The 24,488-nt window shown below is 34.4% G+C and overlaps 1 protein-coding gene across 1 annotated transcript in view; it reads right to left on the reverse strand.

Moving 5' to 3' along the window:
- SCN3A (sodium channel, voltage gated, type III alpha subunit) overlaps positions 1-24,488 on the reverse strand; it is a 96,327-nt gene that overhangs the window by 55,823 nt on the left and 16,016 nt on the right. The window contains exons 4-12 of the mRNA XM_011958020.1: positions 24,271-24,389; positions 22,588-22,677; positions 18,240-18,368; positions 17,467-17,558; positions 16,412-16,684; positions 16,172-16,235; positions 10,311-10,452; positions 9,047-9,253; positions 1,935-2,225 (exon numbers count right to left, since the gene is read on the reverse strand). Of these exons, the coding sequence (XP_011813410.1) occupies positions 1,935-2,225; positions 9,047-9,253; positions 10,311-10,452; positions 16,172-16,235; positions 16,412-16,684; positions 17,467-17,558; positions 18,240-18,368; positions 22,588-22,677; positions 24,271-24,389 (1,407 nt within the window). The remainder of the gene's footprint in view (positions 1-1,934; positions 2,226-9,046; positions 9,254-10,310; positions 10,453-16,171; positions 16,236-16,411; positions 16,685-17,466; positions 17,559-18,239; positions 18,369-22,587; positions 22,678-24,270; positions 24,390-24,488) is intronic.

Raw genomic sequence — 24,488 nt, forward strand, 5'->3', positions numbered from 1 at the left:
CCTTCTAACGCAGTCTATAACTTATTTATGTTGTTTATTGTCTGTCTCCTTGGGAATAGATTTCCATGAGGTCAGTGAATTGAGTCTCTTTTGTTCTTTAAGGTACTTTCAGCATCTTGAATTATGCTTGCCACATAGTTGGTGATCAATGAATATTTGTTGATTGGACTGAATGAACTAACCTGCAAACTTTTATTTGAGCAAAATGATGAAACAATAAAGGAAATAATACTGCTATCAAACTGCGTACATACATTTGTGAGTAATTGAAACTACTCAAAAGTTTTGTTTCCCTCATTTGAAATTCATTCATTAATTTTAACTTAATAAGAGAATTATTCTTTATCACACAGATTTTCTATATATTGCTTAGTCCCATAAAACTCTTTAATGTAGGTATTCTTACTTTATTTTACAGAAATTTTACAAAGTACAAGTGACTTGACCAAGGTCACAGAATTAGTTTGGAGTTGAGATATGAACACAAAAGTTTGTGTTCACTATAGCATCATTATGCTATAGTCTCATATACTCTTAATTCTAGTAACTCCTAATAGTTTTAAGAATTCCAAAATATCAAGGGTGACTGTTTAAGAAAAAAACATCTGATCTGAGAAACCAAGTTGCCCTCCAGAGCTTCAAGTTAATTCCGAATGTGTTATACTGATTTGATAATATATTTTATATTTGTATTACACAAGATAGTAATAGTTGAATTTCTTGATATTGATATTGTCTTAAATAAATGGCTTTTATCTTAAAACTCTTTGTGTATTCATGACCATTTTGTTCTAATATGAGAATACAATTTTAAGTTATTGATATAGTCTCCTTTTTTCTTTAAAAATATTTGTTTACATATTAAGCATAGATTATAAAACATTCACTGAGAACTTGCATATTACCTTTTCTCCCAACCAAAAGTAAATACTATGTTGAATTTTGTGTTTATTACTTCTGTTTTTTTAGAAATTTCTTTCTTTATGAAAAATATATCATACCTCTTGGTTGATTTGCAGTTTTTGATTAAATTAATCTTATATATTATCTCTCGAAGCATTATTTTTAGGGTATAATTCTGATTCAAGATTGTTATGATTAGAAGCATTTGCAATTCATAGCACATGAAATTCTAATGGTGCCAAATAGTGTTCAAAGCCATAATTGTACTTATCACAGATTTTAAAACTAATTATTCTTTACATGAGTCATATGTAAGCAATACATTAACTTACTAATCCATAAAACTTACTAAACAACAAATAATTGAAACTAATTTTTACTCTTTTACTTAAAACTATGCTGAAGAACTAGGTAGTTGGCATTAAATCAGAGCACAAAATAGACTACCTTTGATGCTATTCTCTTCAAGAACATTTAGGTCATAATTTCATTCTAATGTACCATGGCATGACCCTATGCAAGCAAAATAGAGACTTACCATAGTCCAGTTCTCATATCAAAGGATAAAGATAAAACCCAAAGAACATTTCTTTTCAAAATTTATGTGTGTGTTACAATCACAACTTTGGATACCAAAGGCAGAAACTCATTATCAAAGGAAACAAGTTTATCTGGGGTCTCAAAGTGGAAAATGTAAACAAGAGATTCCCAAACTCTCACTGAAAAGTCTGTTTATACACACACACACACTGGTTGATATATATAGGTTATATCAAATATATATATTATATATATGATATCAATATATCTATCTATATATATCAGTCTCGAAAGGGTGAACATTTTATGAACGGTTTAATAAAAATCCCTTTGAAGACAGACTATGATAAGAATTTAAATAACTATATTAAATGTTAGTTCCCCATACCTCACTGAAGTCAGATAGCACAAAAGTGTACTAAAACAAAATACAACAACGAAAAAGCAATAGCAATGACAAAGAAACCAGAGCACTTAGTCGAAAATCATACCTGATGAGGGGAGCAGAATTTCTTGTCACTGGTCAGTCTGTTTCCATCCATGGAGAAAAGGAAGCTGCTTCTTTTGACACTGTCTTCAGATTCGGATTTAGGAAAGCTGTCTCTCTCTCCTTTATTGTTTCCTTCACGGTGCTCCCTCTGTCTTCTTTTCTTCCTTCGGTTCCTCCATTCTTTAGCACTTTTGGAGCTTAACTTTGATGCTTCTGAAGAACTTTCCAACAACTCGCCCAACCCACCTATTCCACTGAAATCTCTTGAAGCAGCGGATGCTGCCGCAACTGCCTGTCGTAAAACAAAGTCAGGCACTGTTTAGAACACAGAGCTTTGAAAACAGTGGAGTATGGTTAAAATATTGCCATTTAAGACTCATTAACTATAAGCGAAAAGTCTGTTCTTCTAGTCCTTTTATTTTGTCTCACCACAAGAGTTTACTTAACAACAACCCTTACATTTTAAATCATATAAAGCAATATGCTAGTGTATGTATTAAAGCAAGAAAAATATGGTTTTGCCTATCTTCTGGATTGTCTTTTTTTGGGGGCGGAGGGGACAACTGTTCTCTCCATAGTATCTTCTATACTTTAAAAAGCAAATGTTTTCTTAGTGGTGGTTGCTCATTTAACTACATTCTGATTCCATCTGTAAAATGTTTCCTCCTGTGTGCACTTGTGAGCAACTAAGTAGTAATTTTTTTTCCCTCTGAATCCAGTACAAAAGACTGTTTCTTTTCTTTTTTGTGAACGCAAAACATTTAAAGTGCGTACTATTTTACCTCCAGATGGAAGTAGGGGAATGTATTAGCTAGTTTATCCTCTTCCTTCGTTTGAATTACATTTAGGACTGTAGTTCACATCTCTGTGGTCATATTACTCCCAGAAAATTTATTATGTATCACTTTAAACATTTTAAATGTTCATAAATCATTTAATATTATAAATAATAACAAATGATTAACATAGTAACACATAAATTCATTCAAAGGGTTATGAGAACTGCTTCAAATATTTTCTTTCCATATTGCAGCACTAAGTATTCTTAAGCACTTTGAATTTCTATACCTGTAATGAAACACAGTCAGCTCTGAGGTGAAACATGGAAAATAGTATTTTTAGACTGGAAATGATCTAACAGTGACATACAGAGGATATGAAACAATATGGTGAGCATCAAAGTTGAGTTCTCATTAAGCATATAACTATTTGAAAATGTAACCACAGAAGTGGAAACGATTAAATTATGACAATATCAGTTAAACTTTTTACATATGTCATCACTAAATACAAACAACTCTAACTTATCTACTGTATTGTTTATCTTTCCCACCAACTATAAGCTGGATAGAAATTGTCTCACTGTATGCTCAGTGACTGGTATGGTCACCTGACATAAATAGGGCTCAGTAAATAATTTGTGAATAAAGCTTTAAAAATATATTTTGCTATCAATTTTCTCAGACACTGGGGTGGGGGTGGGGGAAGAACAAGACATATTTAGCCTTGACTTTTCAAGACATCATGAAAGACTGGCATAACAGTCTGTATAACAACATATTTTAGGAAGAAATGGAGATAAAAGCTATTTATAATACTGTGACATCACTTTGTGCTTTATGTTTCACCTTTCTTAAAAAGAAGCAAACCCTGCTAAGTAGTTTTCAGTTTTAAACTTTATGTTAACTAAAATTTAAGAAAAGATTTTAAATCTAAAATTACTATGCTGCAAATTCTCTAGGATTACAATGATCTCAGGGGAGGGAAACTTAGTACTAAACATGATTTTAAATTTATGTGTTTGACCAAACAACACACAAAATGTAACGGATATTTATTTATATTAAGCACTATATTCATAATGGAAACTCAGATATAAGACTTGATATAAGATAATGCCCAGCATTTAAATGAAACACTAATTCAGAATTTAGATATTTATAAAATTTTATATAGTCACATAGCCAGATTTTTAATCAAATTACTGATCATCAGTATCACTTTTAATATAATTCATGACATAAAATGAGAAATATTAAGTACATTTTATAACTCTGACTATATATGCCAAATAAAGTAAAAAATCTGTAGCAAGTTAAATATAGTTACATAGTGATTGATACATATGATGCACATGATATACACCATTTGTTGAAACAGTGAATATATGTATACACACATACCCCTTCTTATCCAAATAAACTCCTTAATTCTCTTTTCCATTTTATATAGACACAAACACTCAACACGCAGTGTTAATCATTTATTGACTTGTTTGTCCCTGGAAACAAAGGAAGTGGTGGTCATAGTTCCTCACCATAATCCTAAAACTTACGTTCATTTAAATCACTTCCATATGTATATATATATATATATATTTTTTTTTAGATGGGGTCTCACTCTGTTGCCCAGGCTGAAGTGCAATGGCATGATCTCGGCTCACTGCAACGTCCATCTCTCAGGTTCAAGCAATTCTCCTGCCGCAGCCTCCTGAACAGCTAGGATTACAGGCATGAGCCACCATGCAGGGCTAATTTTTGTATTTTTAGTGGAGACAGGGTTTCACCATGTTGGCCAGGCTGATCTCAAACTCCTGGCCTCAAGTGACCCACCCACCTCAGCCTCCCAAAGTGCTGGGATTACAGGTGTGAGCCACCGCACCTGGCCTCAAACTTTGTTTTTCATAAGATGTTATTTCCCTATCTATTCTGGGTAACAGTTAAATATTTCAAAACCAAAACAGATTTCTAAGGCAACAAAGGTAACCTCTGACACATTTTCTGTGTCATTCATCAACTCAAATTTGTCACTTGTTCCACTTCCAGTGATTTGCCAATTCCCTCAAAGGCAGATGTTTCCTGTCATCTCTCATTTCTGTGTACTTGTTTATACCGAACTCTGTGATTCTACCAATGTCCTGCGTATTAGAATAATAGTGTTACTTTCACAGCCAACTTACTGAATTCCTCTTTTAACAAATAAGAAATTTCACTTAGTATTTACTCAGGAAATAACATTGTCTTATAACATTTTTGTGTGATTCAAAATAGGCTCTGTAACTCACTGTATCTGTGTGTCCATAAAAATATAACCACATAACTAATACTTCATTCATTTTACACATGTAATCCAGTTAAAATCCCATTCAAGGCTACAAGACATTATACCTATTTCTGTTCTACCCCAATTATATTAGATTCCTTAAGAGCTACTATTTTGAATTTTGTTCTAGAGCTTACTCCCCAATTTTTTCCTATATATAGACTGCTATGGGATATACTAAGCTGGGCAACATTAGGCACTTAAATATCATAATTTAAATGCCAAACACAATTAGAATGATCTAGGACAAAACATTGATTTGTTTGCAGGGTTTGTGTTTCTCCACGTTATTTTCTCATGCCTACACAATGACTAGCCCTAGGTGCCACTCAACCAATAATAAAGAAAGATGGAAGTGATGCTAGCCTTCATGAAGTCATTGGCTAGATAGTAAGTTTTGAAGACTCGTAGGGGGTTAGTGAGACTTAAGCTACACTGCAGCATAAATGATCTCATAGGTGCACTAATTCTCTCTCTCTGCCCACAATTTCCTCCTGGATTCAACATTGATAATTTACTGGTCATCATTACCTGTGTTGTCAATAAGGAACTAAAATGGATTTGGCACTGTGCTACTCCAATCAGTACTATACTTTACCTTGGATAAATTTAAATTTTGTATGTATGAAGCTAAAGCTGAATCAAATTGTGATGTTTTTGTCACTAAAATTCAGTAACTGACTACTAGGTTAATAGAACTGATGTTTTTTAGCCGAACTCATCATAATCATAGGTTCTTTAAACTTCTACTAGACATAGCGCATGTTTATTTCTAAGTCAAAAAGACTATACTCTTTTAATTGATGCCATATTTTACTCTAAAATGGCTGTATTTTAGAATAACTCATTTCCGTACTGTATTATCTGTGTAGCATTTTCAAGCACATTAATTTGTCTGCTTTTATTAATGATAATAGAAAAACCCAGTGCTTTAAAATACAATCATATGTAATTTATGAATATTATTTCCTATAACATTTATTTAAAATCATGAAATAAAGTATTTGCCCTGTAAATAGCTATTTTATTATCTTATAAATGTATTTTATTTATAGCGATATAGAATAAAACTCTTCAATAATTCAAATGTAGAACTTTCTGGCAAGCATGAGGTATATTTTTAAATATTTTCAAGTTTCACCAAATTTGTTTAGAGTTTTCTGTATAAAATCAATAAGGTATATCCACATTACTACTTTGTACCCAATGGTAAGACGAAAGTGGCCAAGCCAGCATGTTCACCCAAAGCTAAGTTTATGGTTGAGCTCAGTAATTTACTAAACAATTCATTGCTGCATCTCCATTTCACCAAAAAAATGCCTTGAGAAAGGACCTAATGCTATTTGTTGTGCATCTTCAAAGTAACTCAAAATTGTTAAAAACTTAAATTTTGAATATACCAATTTCTAGTATATACTGTCATCCAAAGAACACTTCAAATATGGGGAGCCATTCATCTGAGAAAAAAAAAAAATCCTCAAAAAAGCCAGTGCATAAAAACAAAATTGGATTTCTGCTTCTGGCCAAAATGCAGTAACAGAGACGAGATTTACTGTCTTCTGAAGCAACCAATAAAACAGACAAAATTCATGTTACAGTGGTTTTGAAGACACTGGACATCAGATCAGAATGTTTTAAGATACTGGAAAACGGAAAAGCAAGCAAGCCAGCTCTATGCTTTTCTTAGCTTATGGTCTGGAACTTCCAGACTATGATGTAGAGAGGAAATATCTCTGCAGACTCTATGAATGGATGAGATGAAGCTGAATCTAGGAAAATCAGGGTGGCTATATAGTTCACAGAACAGGGTACCACAGAGGCGACAGTTGAGCAGAGAGAGAACTCTAGGGATCTCAGGTTCCCCTTGAGTACTGAGAAGATTATTCAACAAGCATGTGTCTTAGAAAACTACCTGAGGCCGAGGATTAGAGGGAACACTACCCAGCAATCACACTGTGCCAGAACCGTGTCTGTTCCTATACTGGCAAACACTTCATCTTAAATGGGCACTGGGTAGTGTATTAGGAAGGGTCTTGATCCACTAGTGAGGAATAATTAGTCTGAGAATAAATGGTATTCTGGTCCTGTCTATTTTCAAAGGTTTAAAGATACAAAAGGATCAAACTGTGCATAAACGACATAACTATATCCCAGATTGACAGTGTCTGGAATTCAATTGAAGATTGTCAGAAACATAAAACTGCAGAAATATATGACCCATAATAAAGAGAAAAATTAATCAGAACTGACCAAGAACTGACACAGATGTTCAAATTAGCAGACAGGAAACTTCAACAGTTGTTGTAGCTGTATTGTGTATGCTCACAATATTAATTAGAGATACATGAAATATAAAAAAGACCCAGATCAAGCTTGTAGAGATGAAAACTACAATGTTTCAGATGACAAATATACTGGATAAAATTAGCGACAGATTGTGCAAAAGAAAAGATAATTGACTTGAAGACAACGATAGAAATCATTAAAATTGCAAATGACAAATGGAGTTTAAAACTCATAGAGAACTACAAAGGACATAAAACAGCCAAAAAGCAGCTTTGAAAAAAAAAGAACAAAAAGCTGGGACCTACACTATCTTATTTCAAGACTCATCATAAAAGGTACAGTAATTAAGAGAGCGTGGTGTTGGTATAAAAATGACAAATCAACTGAACAGAATAGAATTCAGAAATAGACACACTCACCTATGGACAACTAATAATTGACAGAAGTTCAAAGGTAATGCAGTGGAGAATGAATGTTTTGTTTATATGCAGTTGGAATAATTAGATACTCATATTTTTTAAAAAGTCAATCTCAACATATCACCCATATGTTATATAAAAGTTAATTTAAAATGAGTTATTGACCTAAATTTAAAGCATAAAACTAACTTTAGAAGAAAATTTAGAAGAAAATACTTGTGGTGTTGACTTGGCAAAAGTTTCTTCAATCCAAAAGAATGATTTAAACAAAAAAGCTAAGAAATAGTACGCTGGATAGATAAACTGTACTTTAAATATTTGAGAAGCATATATGTGAAAGGACTTATATCCCAAAGAGTCAAAGAACACTCAAAACTCAATAATATGAAATCTAACAACCTAACTAAAAAAAGGAGGGGATTAAAGATTTGAACAACCGCTTCATAAAAGAAGCTATACAGATGGAAAATAAGAAGAGAAAAAGATGCTTATCATTAGTAATTAGGAAAATGAAAATCAAAACAGCAATGACATACTTATTAGAATGGCTAAAATTACAAAGACTGGCCATAGCAAATGTAGGCAAAAATATTGAGAAATTATAATTCTAACTGGCATGAATAGGGTTTTTACTATATCTTTCAAGAGTCTTCACCTTTCGTTATATGGATTTTTTTTTCTGTCTTTTAATGCAGTACTGTGTTTCCATCTCTTCTCCTCAACACATTAATACCCCATTCACTATACCCCTAGCTCACACAGACTTTAATATTGATAAAAATCTCAAGTTGGCATCTAATTTTAGACACCTTCCTGATATCCTGATGTGGGCTATAGCAAACACCGTTTTTAAATTTTTTGTTACAGAAATCCCAAAGAATTGTTAAGCATAGGTATATATAAAGTTTTCTTGTCAACCTTTAAAATCAATTAACTTCAGAACAAAATCTCAAATGTCATAATTAGGGGTGAATCACTAATAATTAGAAATATCAGTTTTATTTCTTTTCTAAATTAAATAAAAAATTAAATTCCCCTCTTAGGTTCCATGAGACAATTCCATAGTAAACCTTATCCCTAATGTATTTTCTACCCACTGGCTGATTTCTTTATATACAGTGTCTAAAAAGTTTATTCAACTTTAACTTCATAAACAAGTCCATATGTGAATATTTTTCTTTTTCTAATGACAACGCCTGTATATGAAATGAAAAGGCAGTACGAATCTACCCTCTACAGTATAACACTATTTCTACTTAGAAACTAATAATAATAATGATAAATCTTTGCTTTTATCACTCAGTACCTGAGCTTCTTCCTGTTGCTTTTTAAGCTGTTCGAGCATCTGCTGAAATTCAGCCTCTTTTTGTTCTGCTTCTTCCAATGTGGCCTGATTCTGTTCCTCATAGGCCATGGCCACCACAGCCAGGATCAAATTCACCAAATAAAATGAGCCCAAGAAAATGACCAGAACAAAAAATATCATGTATGTTTTCCCAGCAGCACGTAATGTCTAGGAGAAACGGGGGATAATTCCATCAGTATTTTAGTATAATGTCCCCAAATAAATATCTGGTTACCACAGTTAGATAGTCAGCACACTAATTCTCTTTTTAGTATCCAGTTTCTTTTCACCAAGAGTTTTTTGGTATTGATATGCTCAACACACAAAATTAAGAATCAGATTATTTGAGGCTTGACTGCAGTCTCGTTTGATATAAATACATTTTAAATTAATATATAGTGGATATATATGTGAACCCCACTATAATGCTTTTATTAGAGTTCATATGCAGAGCAATAATATGACAAGTGAGAGCACTGAACCTTTAAATCCTTTCACTGGGATTTCATTTGCATTGCAGTCTATTCTCCATATCATCAATGGATGACTTTTGCTTTACTCCTCTTCCAGTCTCAGTTAATAGCTAGAGCTTTCATTTGAAATTTTCACATCAACATCATTGATTTTTAAAATATTTTAACGTGTTATTTATATACCCACAACTGGATTATCAGTTCCTCAGAGTCATGAACATCATTTGCATCCCCGTAGTTCCTAGCAGAATGCCTTTCACATGAAAAAAGTTCTCAGTGTACATATATAGGTACTGACTCAATGAGCAATTAGGATTCTTGGCACACTTGCTTTATACTGGACCCTTCTCTGTATTCCAGAGCATTATAAGTAGGTCCCTTTCCCTTTCCCTTTCCTTTTCTTTTTTTGAGATCGGGTCTTACTCTGTCATCCAGGCTGGAGTGCAGTGATATGATCTCGACTCATTGCAACCTCCACCTCCTGGGCTTGGGTGATCCTCCCACCTCAGCCTCCCATGTTGCTGGAACTACAGGTGCGCACCGCCATGCCGGGCTAATTTTTGTATTTTGGTAGAGATGGGGTTTTGCCATGTTGTTCAGGCTGGTCTCAAATTCCTGGACTCAAGTGATCCATCCGCCTCTACTTCCCAAAGTGCTGGGATTACAGGCATGAGCCACCACACCCAGCCTATGCTTTTCATTGCATATATGTCTATAAAAGTAAATGTTATGCATGCTCATTTGGACCTTACCAACTGGTAAAGATTCTCCCAGTAGTCTTGAGTCATGAGTCGAAATAGAGACAGGAAAGCCCAGCTAAAGGTGTCAAAGCTTGTGTAGCCATAGTTGGGGTTTCGACCAGCCTTCACGCAGATGTATCCTTCTGGACACTGGCTATAAGAGAGATAAACGGAGGTAGGGTCAGTATAGAAATTACAGCAATTTCAATTGATTTGACTTATAGGAATTTTCAAAACCGAAAATTGCTATCTGTGACGAATTATCTTGCTTTCATTTCCAGAACACTTCAGGTGATTGCTCACCATGAAACTTACCAGACGACATTCACTAGGAAGACCAATAGAAAATTTAGATGCAAAGAAATATTTACAGACATTTAGAATGGCAGAGAGCTAGCAATCACACACTTTTGGCTCTGACATCACCATGTTTCTACTCTTTACAAAGTGGCAAGAAATAATAGTTAAAAATTAAAAGCCAGAAAAAAGCCAAAGAGTGGGGAATCAATTAACCATTTCAATAGCTGGTTTTATAGAATTTTCTAAAATACAGTTAATATTTATAACAATTTTGTATTTACAGAAAAAGTATGAAGATAGTACAGGCCTCATACATTCCATGCCATTTTCAATATTGATATATTGTTATTATTTAATTGAGATCGGATCTTGCTATGCTGCCCAGGTTGGTCTCAAACTTCTGGGCTCAAGCAGTCTCCCACATTGGCCTCCTGAAGTACTGGGATTAGAGGTGTGAGCCACTGCACTCAGCCTTAGTACATTATTATTACCTAAAGTTACTATTTTATTCAGATTTCCTCAGTTTTTTTCTTTTCTTTTCTTTTCTTTTCTTTTTTTGAGATGGAATCTCGCTCTGTCACCCGGGCTGGAGTGTAGGGGCGCGATCTCGGATCACTGCAAGCTCTGCCTCCTGGGTTCACGCCACTCTCCTGCCTCAGCCTCCTGAGTAGCTGGGACTACAGGCACCCGCCACCATGCCAGGCTAATTTTTGCATTTTTAGTAGAGACAGGGTTTCACAGTGTTAGCCAGGATGGTCTCGATCACCTGACCTCGTGATCCACCCGCCTTGGCCTCCCAAAGTGCTGGGATTACAGGCATGAGACACTGCGCCCAACCCTCAGTTTTTTTCTGAAGGTCCTTTTTTGTTCCAGGATCTCATTCAGGATACACGTTCCATTTAGTAGTTGTGTCTTTTTAGGCTCCTCTTGGCTGTGACAATCTCTCAGACTTCCCTTGTTTTTGATGACCACAACAGTTTTGAGGATTACTAGTCAGATATTTTGTAGAATGCCCTTCAATTGGGATTTGTCTAATGTTTGTCTCATGATTATATTTAGGTTATGGATTTGTGGGTGGAAGACTACAGAGGTAAAACGTCACTATCATCACATCACATCATGCCAAGGGTACATACTTATCACTATGACTTATCACTGTTGATGTTAACTTTCACCACCCATCTTGAGGTAGTGTTTTCTTCCTTTTCCATATGTACTCTTTGAAATAAAGTCCCTGTGTACAGACCACATTTAAGGAACCTTCAGTATATACTTAAGTATATCTTAAGTATATACAAAAATTATTTGAAATTATTCTGCACAGGATATTTTTCCATTATTCATAATTTGTTTGATTATTCAATCACTTCAATTAACAGGTAGTTATGGAGATTCATTTTATATTTTGGATGAAACTCAATGATATTTCATTTATTTTCTTGTTCAAATTGCTTCATCTTTGGCCATTGGAAGCTCTTTCAGTTGACATCTGTAACAGTTTGACATAGCCCATGGTTGTGGGTTGCATTGTTTGTTTATTTTTTAACACTTTCTTACTTTCAAGCACTATCAGATGCTCCAGGCTGATCTTTTATAATTTCTTCCCCAGTGCTAGAATCAATCATTTCTCCAAGGAGCACTAGTTCTTTTTATTGGAAAATGGTATTAGAAACCAAGATCTGGGTGCTAGCTGTGTTTGTTGCTACTGGGGTGTCATTGCTTCTAGGCCGTCTCAGCTGACAGAACAAGGAGACATATATGTTTATAATTGCTCAGTACTGGTACACATGCACAGTGGTTTCAGGATTGTTAATCTATACTGCCATTGGAAACAACTTTATCAACTAGAGTATTGTTCCTTTTACCTTCAGTCTTACAGACCTCACTCATTTCCAAAGTTATTTAGGTTAGCATGTTATTACCCCACCACCTTCAGTGAGGTTGTTTCATATTTTGCAATACATTTATATATTTTTGTCACATACTCTATTTCTTCCTGGGATCCCCAAACCTCACAAAAGATTTCTTTTAATTTGTATACATTAAGATTCACTCTTTGTGTTATAAAGGTCTATGAGTTTTAACAAATGCATTATGTTTCATATTCACCATTATAGAATCTTTGAGAACAGGTTCTCACCCTAAAAAAAAAAATCCCCTTTGCTTTACCTAGACAATCCCTCACCATGAACCCCTGGCAAGCACTATTTTCTTATCATCTCTATTGTTTTGTGTTTTCTAGAATGTCAGATAATTGAAATCATACAGTATGTAGCTTTTTCAGGTTGGCTTTTTCTCACTTAGAAATATACATTTAACACTCATTAATACCTGTTTGTATCTTGATAGCTCATTTCTTTTTAATCACTAAATAATATTTTATTGTATGGGCATAACAATTTATTTATCTATACAACTCTTGAAGGACATCTTGGTTGCTTCTGGTTTGGGATCATTATGAATACAGCTGCTATAAATATTCACATGCAGGTTTTTTTGTGAAGACATACGTTTTCAAATCGGTCAGCTAAATACCTAGTAGTGCAGCTGTTGGATCATATGGTATAAGACTATGTTTATTTTGTAAGAAACTGCCAAACTCTCTTCCAAAGCGGTTGTCTAGTTTTGCATTCCCATCCGCAATAAGCAAGAGTTCCTGTTATTCTGCATCCTCATCAGATGTTGGTATTGCCAGATACATTTTTCAGTTATTCTAACAGATGTACAGTGGTAGCTCATTTTTGTTTTAGTTTGCAATATTCTCTAATGACAAATAATGTTGAGCGCCTTTTTACCTCCTTAATAGCCACCTGTACTATATACTCGTGTAGGGTATCTGTTCAGAACTTTTGCCCGTTTTCAATTGGGTCATTTGTTTTCTTATTGTTGAGTTTTAAGAGTTCTTTAGATATTCTGGACACTGGTTCATTGTTTAGTTTAGTTTAGTTTGGTTTTGTTTTGAGACAGGGTACAGTTCTGTTGCCTAGGTTCTAGTGCAGTGGTCTGATCACGGCTCACTGCAGCCTCGACCTCCCAGGCTCAAGTAATCCTTCTGCCTCAGCCTCCTGAGTAGCTTGTACCACAGGTACACTACACCATGCCTGGCTAATTTTTTTATTTTTTGTAGAAACAGTGTCTCCCTATGCTTCCCAGGCCAGTCTCAAACTCTTGGGCTCAAATGATCCCCCCTCAGCTTCCCAAAGTGCTGAATTACAGGCATGAGCTACTGCACCTGGCCCCAGTCATTTTTTTTTTATATTAGATATGTGCTTTGCAAATATTGTCTCCCAGTTGGTGGTTTGTCTTTTCATTCTCTTAAGAATGTCTTTGTAGAACAGAGGCTTTTACTTTTAATAAAATACAAATCATTTATTTCTTTAATGGAATGTGCCACTTAAATACAAAATGATTTTGTATTTAAAACTCATCACCAATGGCCAGGCACAGTGGCTCATGCCTATAATCCCAGCACTTCAGGAGGCCGAGGCAGGTGAATCATTTGAGATCAGGCTCCCACTGATTCTACATTATGGTGAGTTGTACAATTATTTCATTCTATATTACAATATACTAATAATGGAAATAAAGTACACAATAAATGTAACGTGCTTGAATCATCCTGAAATTGTTTCCCACCACCACCCTTGGTCAGTGGAAAAATTGTCTTCCACAAAATAGTCCCTGGTGCCAAAAAGGCTGGGGACTGCTGATGTGAATTACTTAAGCCATAATAGGTATTCATTAAAGGGAATCGATTATTATGGTTTAATAGGAATAAAGTATGTATTAACCAAATTTATCCAAAATTTTATCTGGGCTTTTATGTTAACCATCATCATAATAAATAATAGCCAATAGGCAATAAATTCTTTTTTTTAGAGAGAGAGTGTGTGTCTGTTATTTTTTTTTATTTATTAAAAAAAATTTTTTTGAGACAGGGTCTCACTTTGTCATCCAGGCTGGAGTGCAGTGGTGCCATCTCAGCTCACTGCTACCTCCATCTTTCACGTTTAAGAGATTATTTTGCCTCATCCTCCAGAGTAGCTGAGATTACAGGTGTGCACCACCACACCCAGCTAATTTTTGTGTTTTGTAGGAGAGACAGGGTTTTGCCATGTTGGCCAGGCTGGTCTAGATCTCCTGGCCTCAAGTAATCCCCCTGCCTCTGCCTTGCAAAATGCTGGGATTACAGGTGTGAGCCACCGCTCCCGGCCGTTTTTCAGAGACAGCCTGTCACCTAGGCTGAAGTGCAGTGGCGTGATCATAGCTCACAGTGGCTTGGAATTCCTGGGCTCAAGCAGTCCTCCTACTTTAGCCCCCTGAGAAGTTAGGACTACACGTGTGCATGACAATGCCTGGCTAGGTTTTTCTTTTCTTTCTTTTTTACTTTATTTTATTTTATTTTTTGTAGAGGTAGGGTCTTGCTTTGTTGCTTAGGCTGGTACGTACAATAAATTCTTACAATTGGCTATGTGCTAGTTCAAATACTTTATGTGTATTGTGTAATTAATCATCACAACTGTCAAAGGGACAGAATATTACTCTCTCCATTTTAATGATGAGTAACTAAGGTACAGAGTGCTTAGGACACTTTTCCAAGGTCAAAGAGCTTACAAATGGTGGAGTTAGGATTTGAACCCAGGTATACATGAACTGTAGAACCTATGCTCTTACCCACTACATTCACGTAATAAAGGTTAGGAAAACTGCCAAGAAAAAAATATTCCCCAAAGCTCTGTTTATATAACTTGTATATATTTTCATTAACTCTCTTAGATTTTTATGGCTACACCAGTTTTCCTTTTTAAAGGATGACTCAAAATATATTTAAGTTCCATGTCCTAAGAGTCACTTACTATTGCTATCTCTTGGCTCTTAAAAAATTCCCTATTTTGATTCAAAATTAACTTACAATACTCTTAGGAAAATATTTAAGGGTTAGAGACCAACAGCATGACTAAGATATTACAGCATCTCTTATTGCAAAATGTGGCCTAAAATAACTATTCATTACGTAGACTCAGACTTGGACATGCCTTTGGTACACATGCACCCTTGGCTTCTTCGTATACAGAAATTCATGCTCTTTCAAGAATACTAAATATTTCAAAGCACTTCCCCAAATGTGCTTGCACCCTGAAGACCACATTATAGTCTGGATCTTTTCCAGTCACAACAAAACTCATCCCATTGATACATATGTACACCAATAAAAAGGGACCCATCTTGTGTTCCTTCCTGTGTTTCGTAACAGCTCTGATGGATGCACAGCAAAGACAGACTCTGGGCCTTCACACATTGGGCATCAGTTTAAGAACATCTTAACTGTGAAATTCTGGTGAAAGGTCTTCACAAAGGGATGATTTTTAATGGCTCTGAGTTTGGACCAGTGGCAATCCAGTAAGGCAGACAAGGCACTTCCTAGGTGGGCAGCACCACTCTTCCTAGGTGGGCAGCACCACTCTTTATCACATACATGGTAAGGCTACACATATAACCATGTAGATGTTTTCCTACTTACTTTTTTTTTCACAAACCGTTCTGTATCTTAGAAACTATATTACGTTTCTTACCCTGCATCTGAGCCGTTTCCACAGAGTAAAGGGTCTTTTTGTCCATCCAAAACATAAAAGTGACCTGTTAGCACAAAAACAAAAACATTTTATTTCATATTAATCCTATTCACATTAGGAATAAATCAGAGTTTGACTGTCTCAGACTAAAGGTGGCTGTACACCCACAGTCTCAACTATTTATAGTTGAAAACTCATTCAGCAACACTGAGGTGAACATAATGTGGCAATACTTCTTACTGTCATCTCCAATGTAATCCTTCCAGTTAAATGTGCTCATTGTTACATTAACAAATGTCCCATTTGAATCCATTGTGCCATTAAAGTAGGAGGTGGTGTTGGTTTCAAAAGCAGAATCGCTTGGGGGCCACTGCAAACATTTATTCCTCAGGTTGCCCATGAACAGCTGCAGCCCAATGAGAGCAAACACGCTCAGACAGAACACAGTCAGAATCATGACATCAGAAAGCTTCTTCACCGACTGGATCAGGGCCCCCACAATGGTCTTTAAACCTGAAGAGAGAGAACTATAGGTCACCTGAGGAAGAGTGCCAGAAGCCATGATTTCTTAATAATCACACACATTCTCTTTCCCCCATAAATGGTTGCTTGACTATTTAGACACCAAAGCTGTATGGATAGCCTGATGATTTGGGAAATAGATGAACAGCAGATTTTACACATGAACAGTGTGCTTGCTGGAAATTCAATATGAAGGTTTAAATATCTAGTCAGGAAGTTTTGTTTGTGTGGTTTTACATGCTGAACAAATGTACAAAAAAACTTGGAGTTATTTTTCATTTCAGATTTTGTGTTTCATGAAGCTATTTTCCACCAATCCATTCTTTATTCTAGCTTCCAAGCAGTAGTAATTTAGAGGAGAAAAGAATTTTAAGATAATGTAAGTCTCATGCTATACACATGCTCTTCAATAATAATCTTTTCTCCTTTGTAAAAGGAGATCCATTTTTGAACTACATCTGCAGTGAATGGTAAAATCCAAATCAGTTAGTAAAGCCATGGTAGTGAAAAAGAGAGAGAGAGAGCAAGAGGCCAAAATTAGCATTTTTTTGAAGACGTCTCATGCAATTTTCTGTTAAACTCAAAGGCTGACTTTATGAATAAGTGTGTAATTTATAAAATTTTAGGAGCTAAACTGACATCAAAACATCAATTGGCATTATTGAATGGGATGAACTATGATAATAAGCAACAAGGCTAATGCTATAAGTCATTATAAATTGATTTCAAACTTAACAATTAAAGTCAGCCTCGGTGTTTAACCTAGCTCTCACCTGGAATGACTGAAATTGTTTTCAATGCTCGGAGAACTCTGAATGTTCTCAACGCTGAGACATTGCCCAGGTCCACAAACTCTGTCACATATCTGTAATAGGGGAGTTCACACACAAACACAATAACACACAAGAAAAGTTGGAGATATAAGGGGCCTACTACCTTACACCAGCTTCTTCTTACCTGGAATTACAGAAATAGTTTTCAGAGCTCTCAAGACTCTGAAAGTTCGAAGGGCTGAAACATTGCCTAGGCTTACAAATTCTGTTACATACCTGCAGAATTAAATCAGAGTTACTGATAGTTTTGGCAAATTTTATACTAAATAAGGACTTAATGCTGGGTTTGGAACATAGAGCCCTGTGAGTTTAACAAATGGAGTTGCTATAGACCTCAGGGTGCCATATGCTGAAAGTTGCTTTTAAGAAACAAAATTGTGTTGCTTTATTTCAATGTAATTTTCAGTAATATGAACACATTTGTTTGCAAAACTAATCAAAGTGCGGTTGTTGCTATTAAATTGTAGTCAATGAATAACTTCATTTTTATGAAGAGGAAGACTATATGACATGAAGATAATCCCATTTATTGATCATTTGCTGGATGTATTTACATTGCAATATGTATTCTAATATGTGTTCTTAAAATACAAATCCATATAGTTAACTTGACTAACAAGAAAGCTCTACATCTAATACATAACACAACGACCTTGTTTGTGCTATGACTATTTTCATTCCTTTAGGTTTATCAAATTTTCAAAATTACTCACGCCATCACAATGACACTGAAATCCAGCCAGTTCCATGGATCACGAAGAAATGTAAAATCTTCTAAGCAAAACCCTCTTGCCAAGATTTTTATAAGTGACTCAAAGGTATAGATTCCAGTGAATGTGTACCTAGGAAAAACATCCAAGCCAAAATTAACAATTTTGTTTGAACTGTTCAAATAAATGTTTTCAATCATAGCAAATCCCATCCTTTTGTGGTTTTTCAATGCATTAATATATTGTTCCTTACTTCTATTTATCAAATAATCTATTCATTTAATTAGACTTACAAGTCTGAGCAAAGAGTCAAACTAAAGAGAAAATATATTCTCTAAGAATTTAATTGCATTTAACTCTTTGGGTTTTAGAATAATAGTTTCATGTATCTTATCATTGAGTTTCACCTTCTAGTGCAGCAGTGTCTGATAGATATGTAATTCAAGTCACAAATGCAATATTCAAATTCCTAGCAGCAAGTGAAAAGATGAGAAGAAGCAAGTAAACTTATTTTTTGTACTGCATTTTATTTAAACCAATATATCTAAAATATGAAAATTCAACAATTAAGATTAGCCAAATTTCAAGGTACCACAGCCACATGTGGTTAGTGCCTTCCTCATTGGACAGTACAACTTTAGAGGCAATATAGCTTGGATTTAGTTATTTAAATAATAAAATATTTTATTCAAATTTCTTAATGAGTAGTCTCATATTGAGGGCTATTTTACATGTCTACTATAGAAAATATACTTCTTTTTTTAATTTGTAAGAATCATGCAGAGTTATAAACTGCCCCCCATTTATCTCTCTCCTTCCCTTCCTCCCTCCCACCCTGTGTGTGTGTGTGTGTGTGCATGAGTGTGTTGTATAGATATATGTATGTGTGTATGTGCATATATTATCACAAGAAAAGTTTCAGTTCACCAGTGTTCTATATGTGTGTGTTTGCGCAAATACCAAAATATACGGATAAACAAAATTCTTAAATCTAACCTTGCATCAGCTACTATCTCTATGCAATTGGGCTAAATCATTCAAACCTTGCTGAAATTCAATTTTCAGCCTCCGAAATGGTGGAAGACTTTTCTATTTGCTGTTTAATGTCATGTATTTCTAGCCCTCTTTTCTTTGAGTCTTGACAATATAAGTTATTGCTGTTTTCATTCTTTTTTCAAAAATAGTTGAGAGTACTTGTTTTTCAACATTGTGTTCTTTAAAAGCACAATTTAAGTTTATTTTTCAGAACACTTCACCCAAGCCACAAAGATTTGATTTACTCATATTAAATTCATTAGGTTTTCCAGCCTACCAGGATTTTGTTTACGAAAGACGTTAGGGTCATTATTTTTGAAATGTTTTCTGTACAAATTTCTTTCATATGAGGGAACAAAGACATCAAGGATAATTTATGCAGACATCTCCAAGTCTAGTTTTCTTAAGTTCATTCTCTTCCTTTTCTCCCCCAAAACTCAATTGATCTCATAAGTAATAATTGCTATCTTTACTTATTATGAAGTAGCTGACTATTAGGAAGAGATATATTTTACAATAGCAAGCTTATGTTTGCTGTGTTGTAGTTTGGATTGTTGTGTAACACACATAATCACCATGATATTTCTGTTTGTAGAGATAGCTGGCCTTTTAAAGACCTAGAAACACTGCATATGTATGTTCTGTTTATTATATTAGTGGTTAGTACCCTGTGGTTTATGCTGAGGCAATTCTTTGTTATCTATAGAGTTACTAGGAATAAGATTAAAGTCCCTACTTTTGTTCTTGATTTTGGAAAATTAAGAAAATATGTGGGTACATTTGGAATGTATGGGAAGTTCATGACTGTCTATGGAAGAGAGTGCTAGAGCCTACTGAGACAGAGTTCTACACAGAATAGGTATTCAAAAACGCTTATTAGTAACTAGGTTGGGCAGGTAAGTGGGAGTCAGGGGACCTTTATCTTTCTTGGCTAAGCCCACACTAGGTTCATAATCAAGCCTTCAATTCTGCCTATGTCACAGATTTTTGTTCCTTTAACTTTGGTGTCTTAGAACCTTGAAATTTGCCTAATTTTAATTGTTGAATTTTCATATTTTAGATATATTGATTTAAATAAAATGCAGTATAAATAAAATTAAATAAAATGCAGTCTATAGAAGTGCCTTGCCTTACATAACACTTCCCTCACTATATAATATCGTTCTCAAGTCATTTTGTGTATGCCACATCTTTGTACAGGGACTGTGTCAAATATTAGTGACTTCAGTTTTCATCTCAGAACTAAGTTATCTTCTTTTTCACTGAACCCAGGGTTTGGGGTAGTAACCACTACTACTTTGCTGTTTTCCTGCTGGCTTGCTTTCAAGCTACTGAAGACAATTGATCAGAAAACCTGTGCAAAGTTTTCCAGCTGAATCATGCGAATCAAAAACTTTCTAAAGCTAAGACTGCCTTCATAATGAGTATAATCATCTCTAAGTTATTACTGTTTCTTTAGAAAGAAAGGTCTATATATTCAATTGCCTTTTTTTTTTTTTTTCTCACTCTGTCATCCAGGCTGGAGTGCAGTGGTGCAATCTTGGCTCACTACAACCTCCACCTCCTGGGTTCAAGTGATTCTCCTGTCTCAGCCTCCTGAGTAACTGGGACTACAGGTGCGTGCCACCACGTCTGGCTCATTTTTTGTATTTTGAGTAGAGATGGGGTTTCACCATGTTGTCCAGGCTGGTCACAAACTCCAACTACCTTCTTTAACTATCCTTTAATAATGTTATACAAATAAATGAAATTGATACATGTTTAAATGCTTCAGTAATTTCTGCTGGGAAAACCACCTACAGAATAGTCTTACATAGGACTGTCCATTTTGTTAATTCCAAAATCATGTATAGCAAATGAGAGTTCTAAGTTAAATGGCCTTCCTCAATATAACAGCTGGATTCTCTATTACAATAATTTTTAGGGAGCATTTTCAAGCTACTTTTTTTAAAAAAAATAGCATGTTAAATTACTGATAAATAATGGTTTAGAGTGGTACAGTAAATCCTCAGAGAAATCTATAAAAACAGAACTAAAAGTGGCAGTATTTGTTACACTATTTTGTCTCTGATTGTACATTACTTTTAAAAATATAACAATAAAAAGAACATATTATATTTTTTACTTAACCAGTCAGATACCTGAATATTGTATTATACTATATATAAATAGCCTATATAATCCAACCACTTTGTTTCACTAGAAAGTATGTTTCTTTGATGCAAATAACCTCATCTGTGACTGAAAAATAAGAAAATGAAATAATTTTACGATGCAGAAATTGTATTAGTTCATGCACAATTTTCCCCAGCATGTTGAAGTTTTGAAACAACGAAGGGCATTTTTTTCTCACACTTAAATGGAAAATCCCTTGCAATAATAATAATAAAAAGATCTTGATACTAATACAGAAAATCCACAGAAGTGTTTTCTTTTAGTGCAGCAAGGGCCTGGTTTAGCATCCTGAACAATTAATGTGCTTAGACCTTTCTCCATGTATTAAAATACAGAAAGAAGCATTTTGCGTTGATGAAATCATACAAATATCCCCAGTCTATATTTCCAGGGAGAAAGGATGAGGCCCAGGATCTGAGACCGCAAAGAACTCAAAGGCTATGATTTTAGGTACAAACATCAGATGAGACTCAACTGGGCAAGTGTCTTTTTATTGGGATTATTATTGTTTCTATGTTGTATTCTAGTTACAAAGTTCCATAATTTTAGTCTCCCCCAATCATGTTTCCCTAAGCCTTGTTATTTTATGAACACAGTTTTATGGAAGACATTTTCTTTCTTTTACGGAACACATCTAAGCTGTTTCAGCACACATGTTGTGTATAAATAACTTACATATCTAAATATAGCTTAGACATCTTAGATGTATAATTAAGACATCTACTTAATTTAGAGCTAAAAACCTAAATCTATTCTATTCTATTTGAATATAACAATAATAACTACATATTAGAATAAAATAATTTAATTTATCAAATTACTCAAATGATCATAGTATTTTATCTCAAATGATTAACAATGATTGCGACTTAATTTTAGGCTAGATGATTGATTTAGTTTACCAGAAAGTGTATGCTAATTTATAACCTCTCTTTAACAGATATTGTCATGAGTTTGTTGGAAAAATACTTACCTCAAAGAAGAATAACTCCCCCAAAGAACTTCCCTTATCTTCTTTCATATTATGAAAATAACTTTTTCTTAGACAGAAATGGAAACCATAAGTCAGACTATACCCACAAGGAGACTGCTAGAGAATTTGAGTGTGCATTTCTCATTCCAATAAGTTATTCCTACTTACTCTACATTCTTTGTCCAGTCGGGAGGGTTACTCAAGGTCATAAATACGCAGTTGGTCAAAATAGTGCACATGATAAGCATGCTGAATAAAGTAGATTATAGTTAAGGAATAAATGTTAGTAGGTTACCATGGCCATTTATAAATGATCCAAAACACACAAAAAAGTTTATCGATGCAAAAACTGTGAAATTAATATTACTTATTTGTTTTAAAACAATTATAAAATAATAAGACACTTCAAAGCCTGTGATATGTCCTTGGTGCACTCTCTTTTTCATTTTATATAATATACTCACAAAACTGAATTTAATATAAAAATGATCTCTATTTGAAGTAAATGCAAATTATTTTGCATTCCAATCAATTGTGTGAAATTGCCCTGGAAGAATAACTCATCATCCCTTAGTAAGTTTATAGTATGCCATAAGTGTAAAAGATGTACTTCAGGTACATTCATCCCCACTGACTTATAAAACGTTAACGAATGCAATGTAAAAATTGTGAGAATGTAGAGCCCAGTATAATCAAAGATTACATTGATTGAGAATTCTACCATAAATAGTAGGTTTGTAGTGATGTAACTTACTCCTTTATGGTTTATAGCATAAAAGAGGGAGATCCAATTTTGTCCTGATAAGGTAATGTTATTTTCTAGCTTTTTGTTTACACTTTAGATTGTGGGGGAACCCAGCAGACCATCTGGCTATACTCCTGTGTCTAGTCCACATTATACTTAAACAGACAGCACTATTCTGATGCTCTTCTGAGAATTAGCTGTAGTACGTTCTCTTGGATTCTAAGTCCCGACTTCCCTATAAGAAAGTTTATGATTATTTTGAGATAAATATTTTATTTTAGAATATAAATACTTTCCAACATCAAGCCATAGGATGAGAGAATTCATACCTCAAAAGGTTATCAGTCTCATTTGCCCTGTCTCTAGGTGAATCAGTCTTTAAGTTTATATAGAAGCCTGCTTTGAATCTGCCTGTACAAAATGCCCATTCTTGAACACTGCCTCAGAAAATCACCATTCTATTTTATTGTTACTTGAGAATTTTCTTGAAATCCACACCTATTCTGCCCTTTTACATATGCTTTTTGACTAACATTGTAAATAGTTTTGAGTTCGACTTTTTGATATACATTCTCAACCAGGTACATGAGCACATAGTATGAGTTTAATAAGTATTTACTGAAAAAAAAGAAGGGAATAAGATGGAAGGGAAAAAGGAAGAATGAAGGAAGGGAAGAAGGAACGAAGGACAGAAAGAAGGATAAATCCAGGTGCTGAAGATGTAGAAACAATTAAGGCATAAAGTTTGAACACTTGGTAATACAAATAGTAATACTAACCATAATCTAATCTTTAGCAATGGTTATACATGATCTCATTGAAGCTGATAAAGGTGTAAGGAGATTTGCTCTTTTTCCTACTATATAATATATTTCATTTACACATTCACTGTCATGGTTGGTTACATATTTTCTTCTGTAATGCTGTAGTCATTCTATAATACTCTTGTTATAAATAGTGGAAAACCAGTGCAAACAAATGAATTAAACTAACAGTGTTACCATTAATCTCAAAGAAATTTTACAAATACTCGAAAATATAAATGACATTTTCTTTAAAATCAACTGTTAGAAATAGCATTTAGGCAATTCACATTAAAAGGATATGAATGTACCAAAATCTTGATAGCAATTTTCCTAACAGGGTTTAGTGGAGTTAAAATATACAAGGCAGAGGTGGCACTGAATCGGAAAATTGCCTTTCCTTTATTCATTACTATAAAAGTCTGAAAAAGAAAATACGAGAAAGAACTTACTAAATTAGACATGGGCTTATTTAAAGAGCTTACATACATGAAGAACTTTTTACAAAATAGAATTTGTTT

The sequence above is a fragment of the Colobus angolensis genome, unplaced genomic scaffold (genome assembly GCF_000951035.1).
Source record: "Colobus angolensis palliatus isolate OR3802 unplaced genomic scaffold, Cang.pa_1.0 Scaffold456, whole genome shotgun sequence".
NCBI lineage: Eukaryota > Metazoa > Chordata > Mammalia > Primates > Cercopithecidae > Colobus > Colobus angolensis.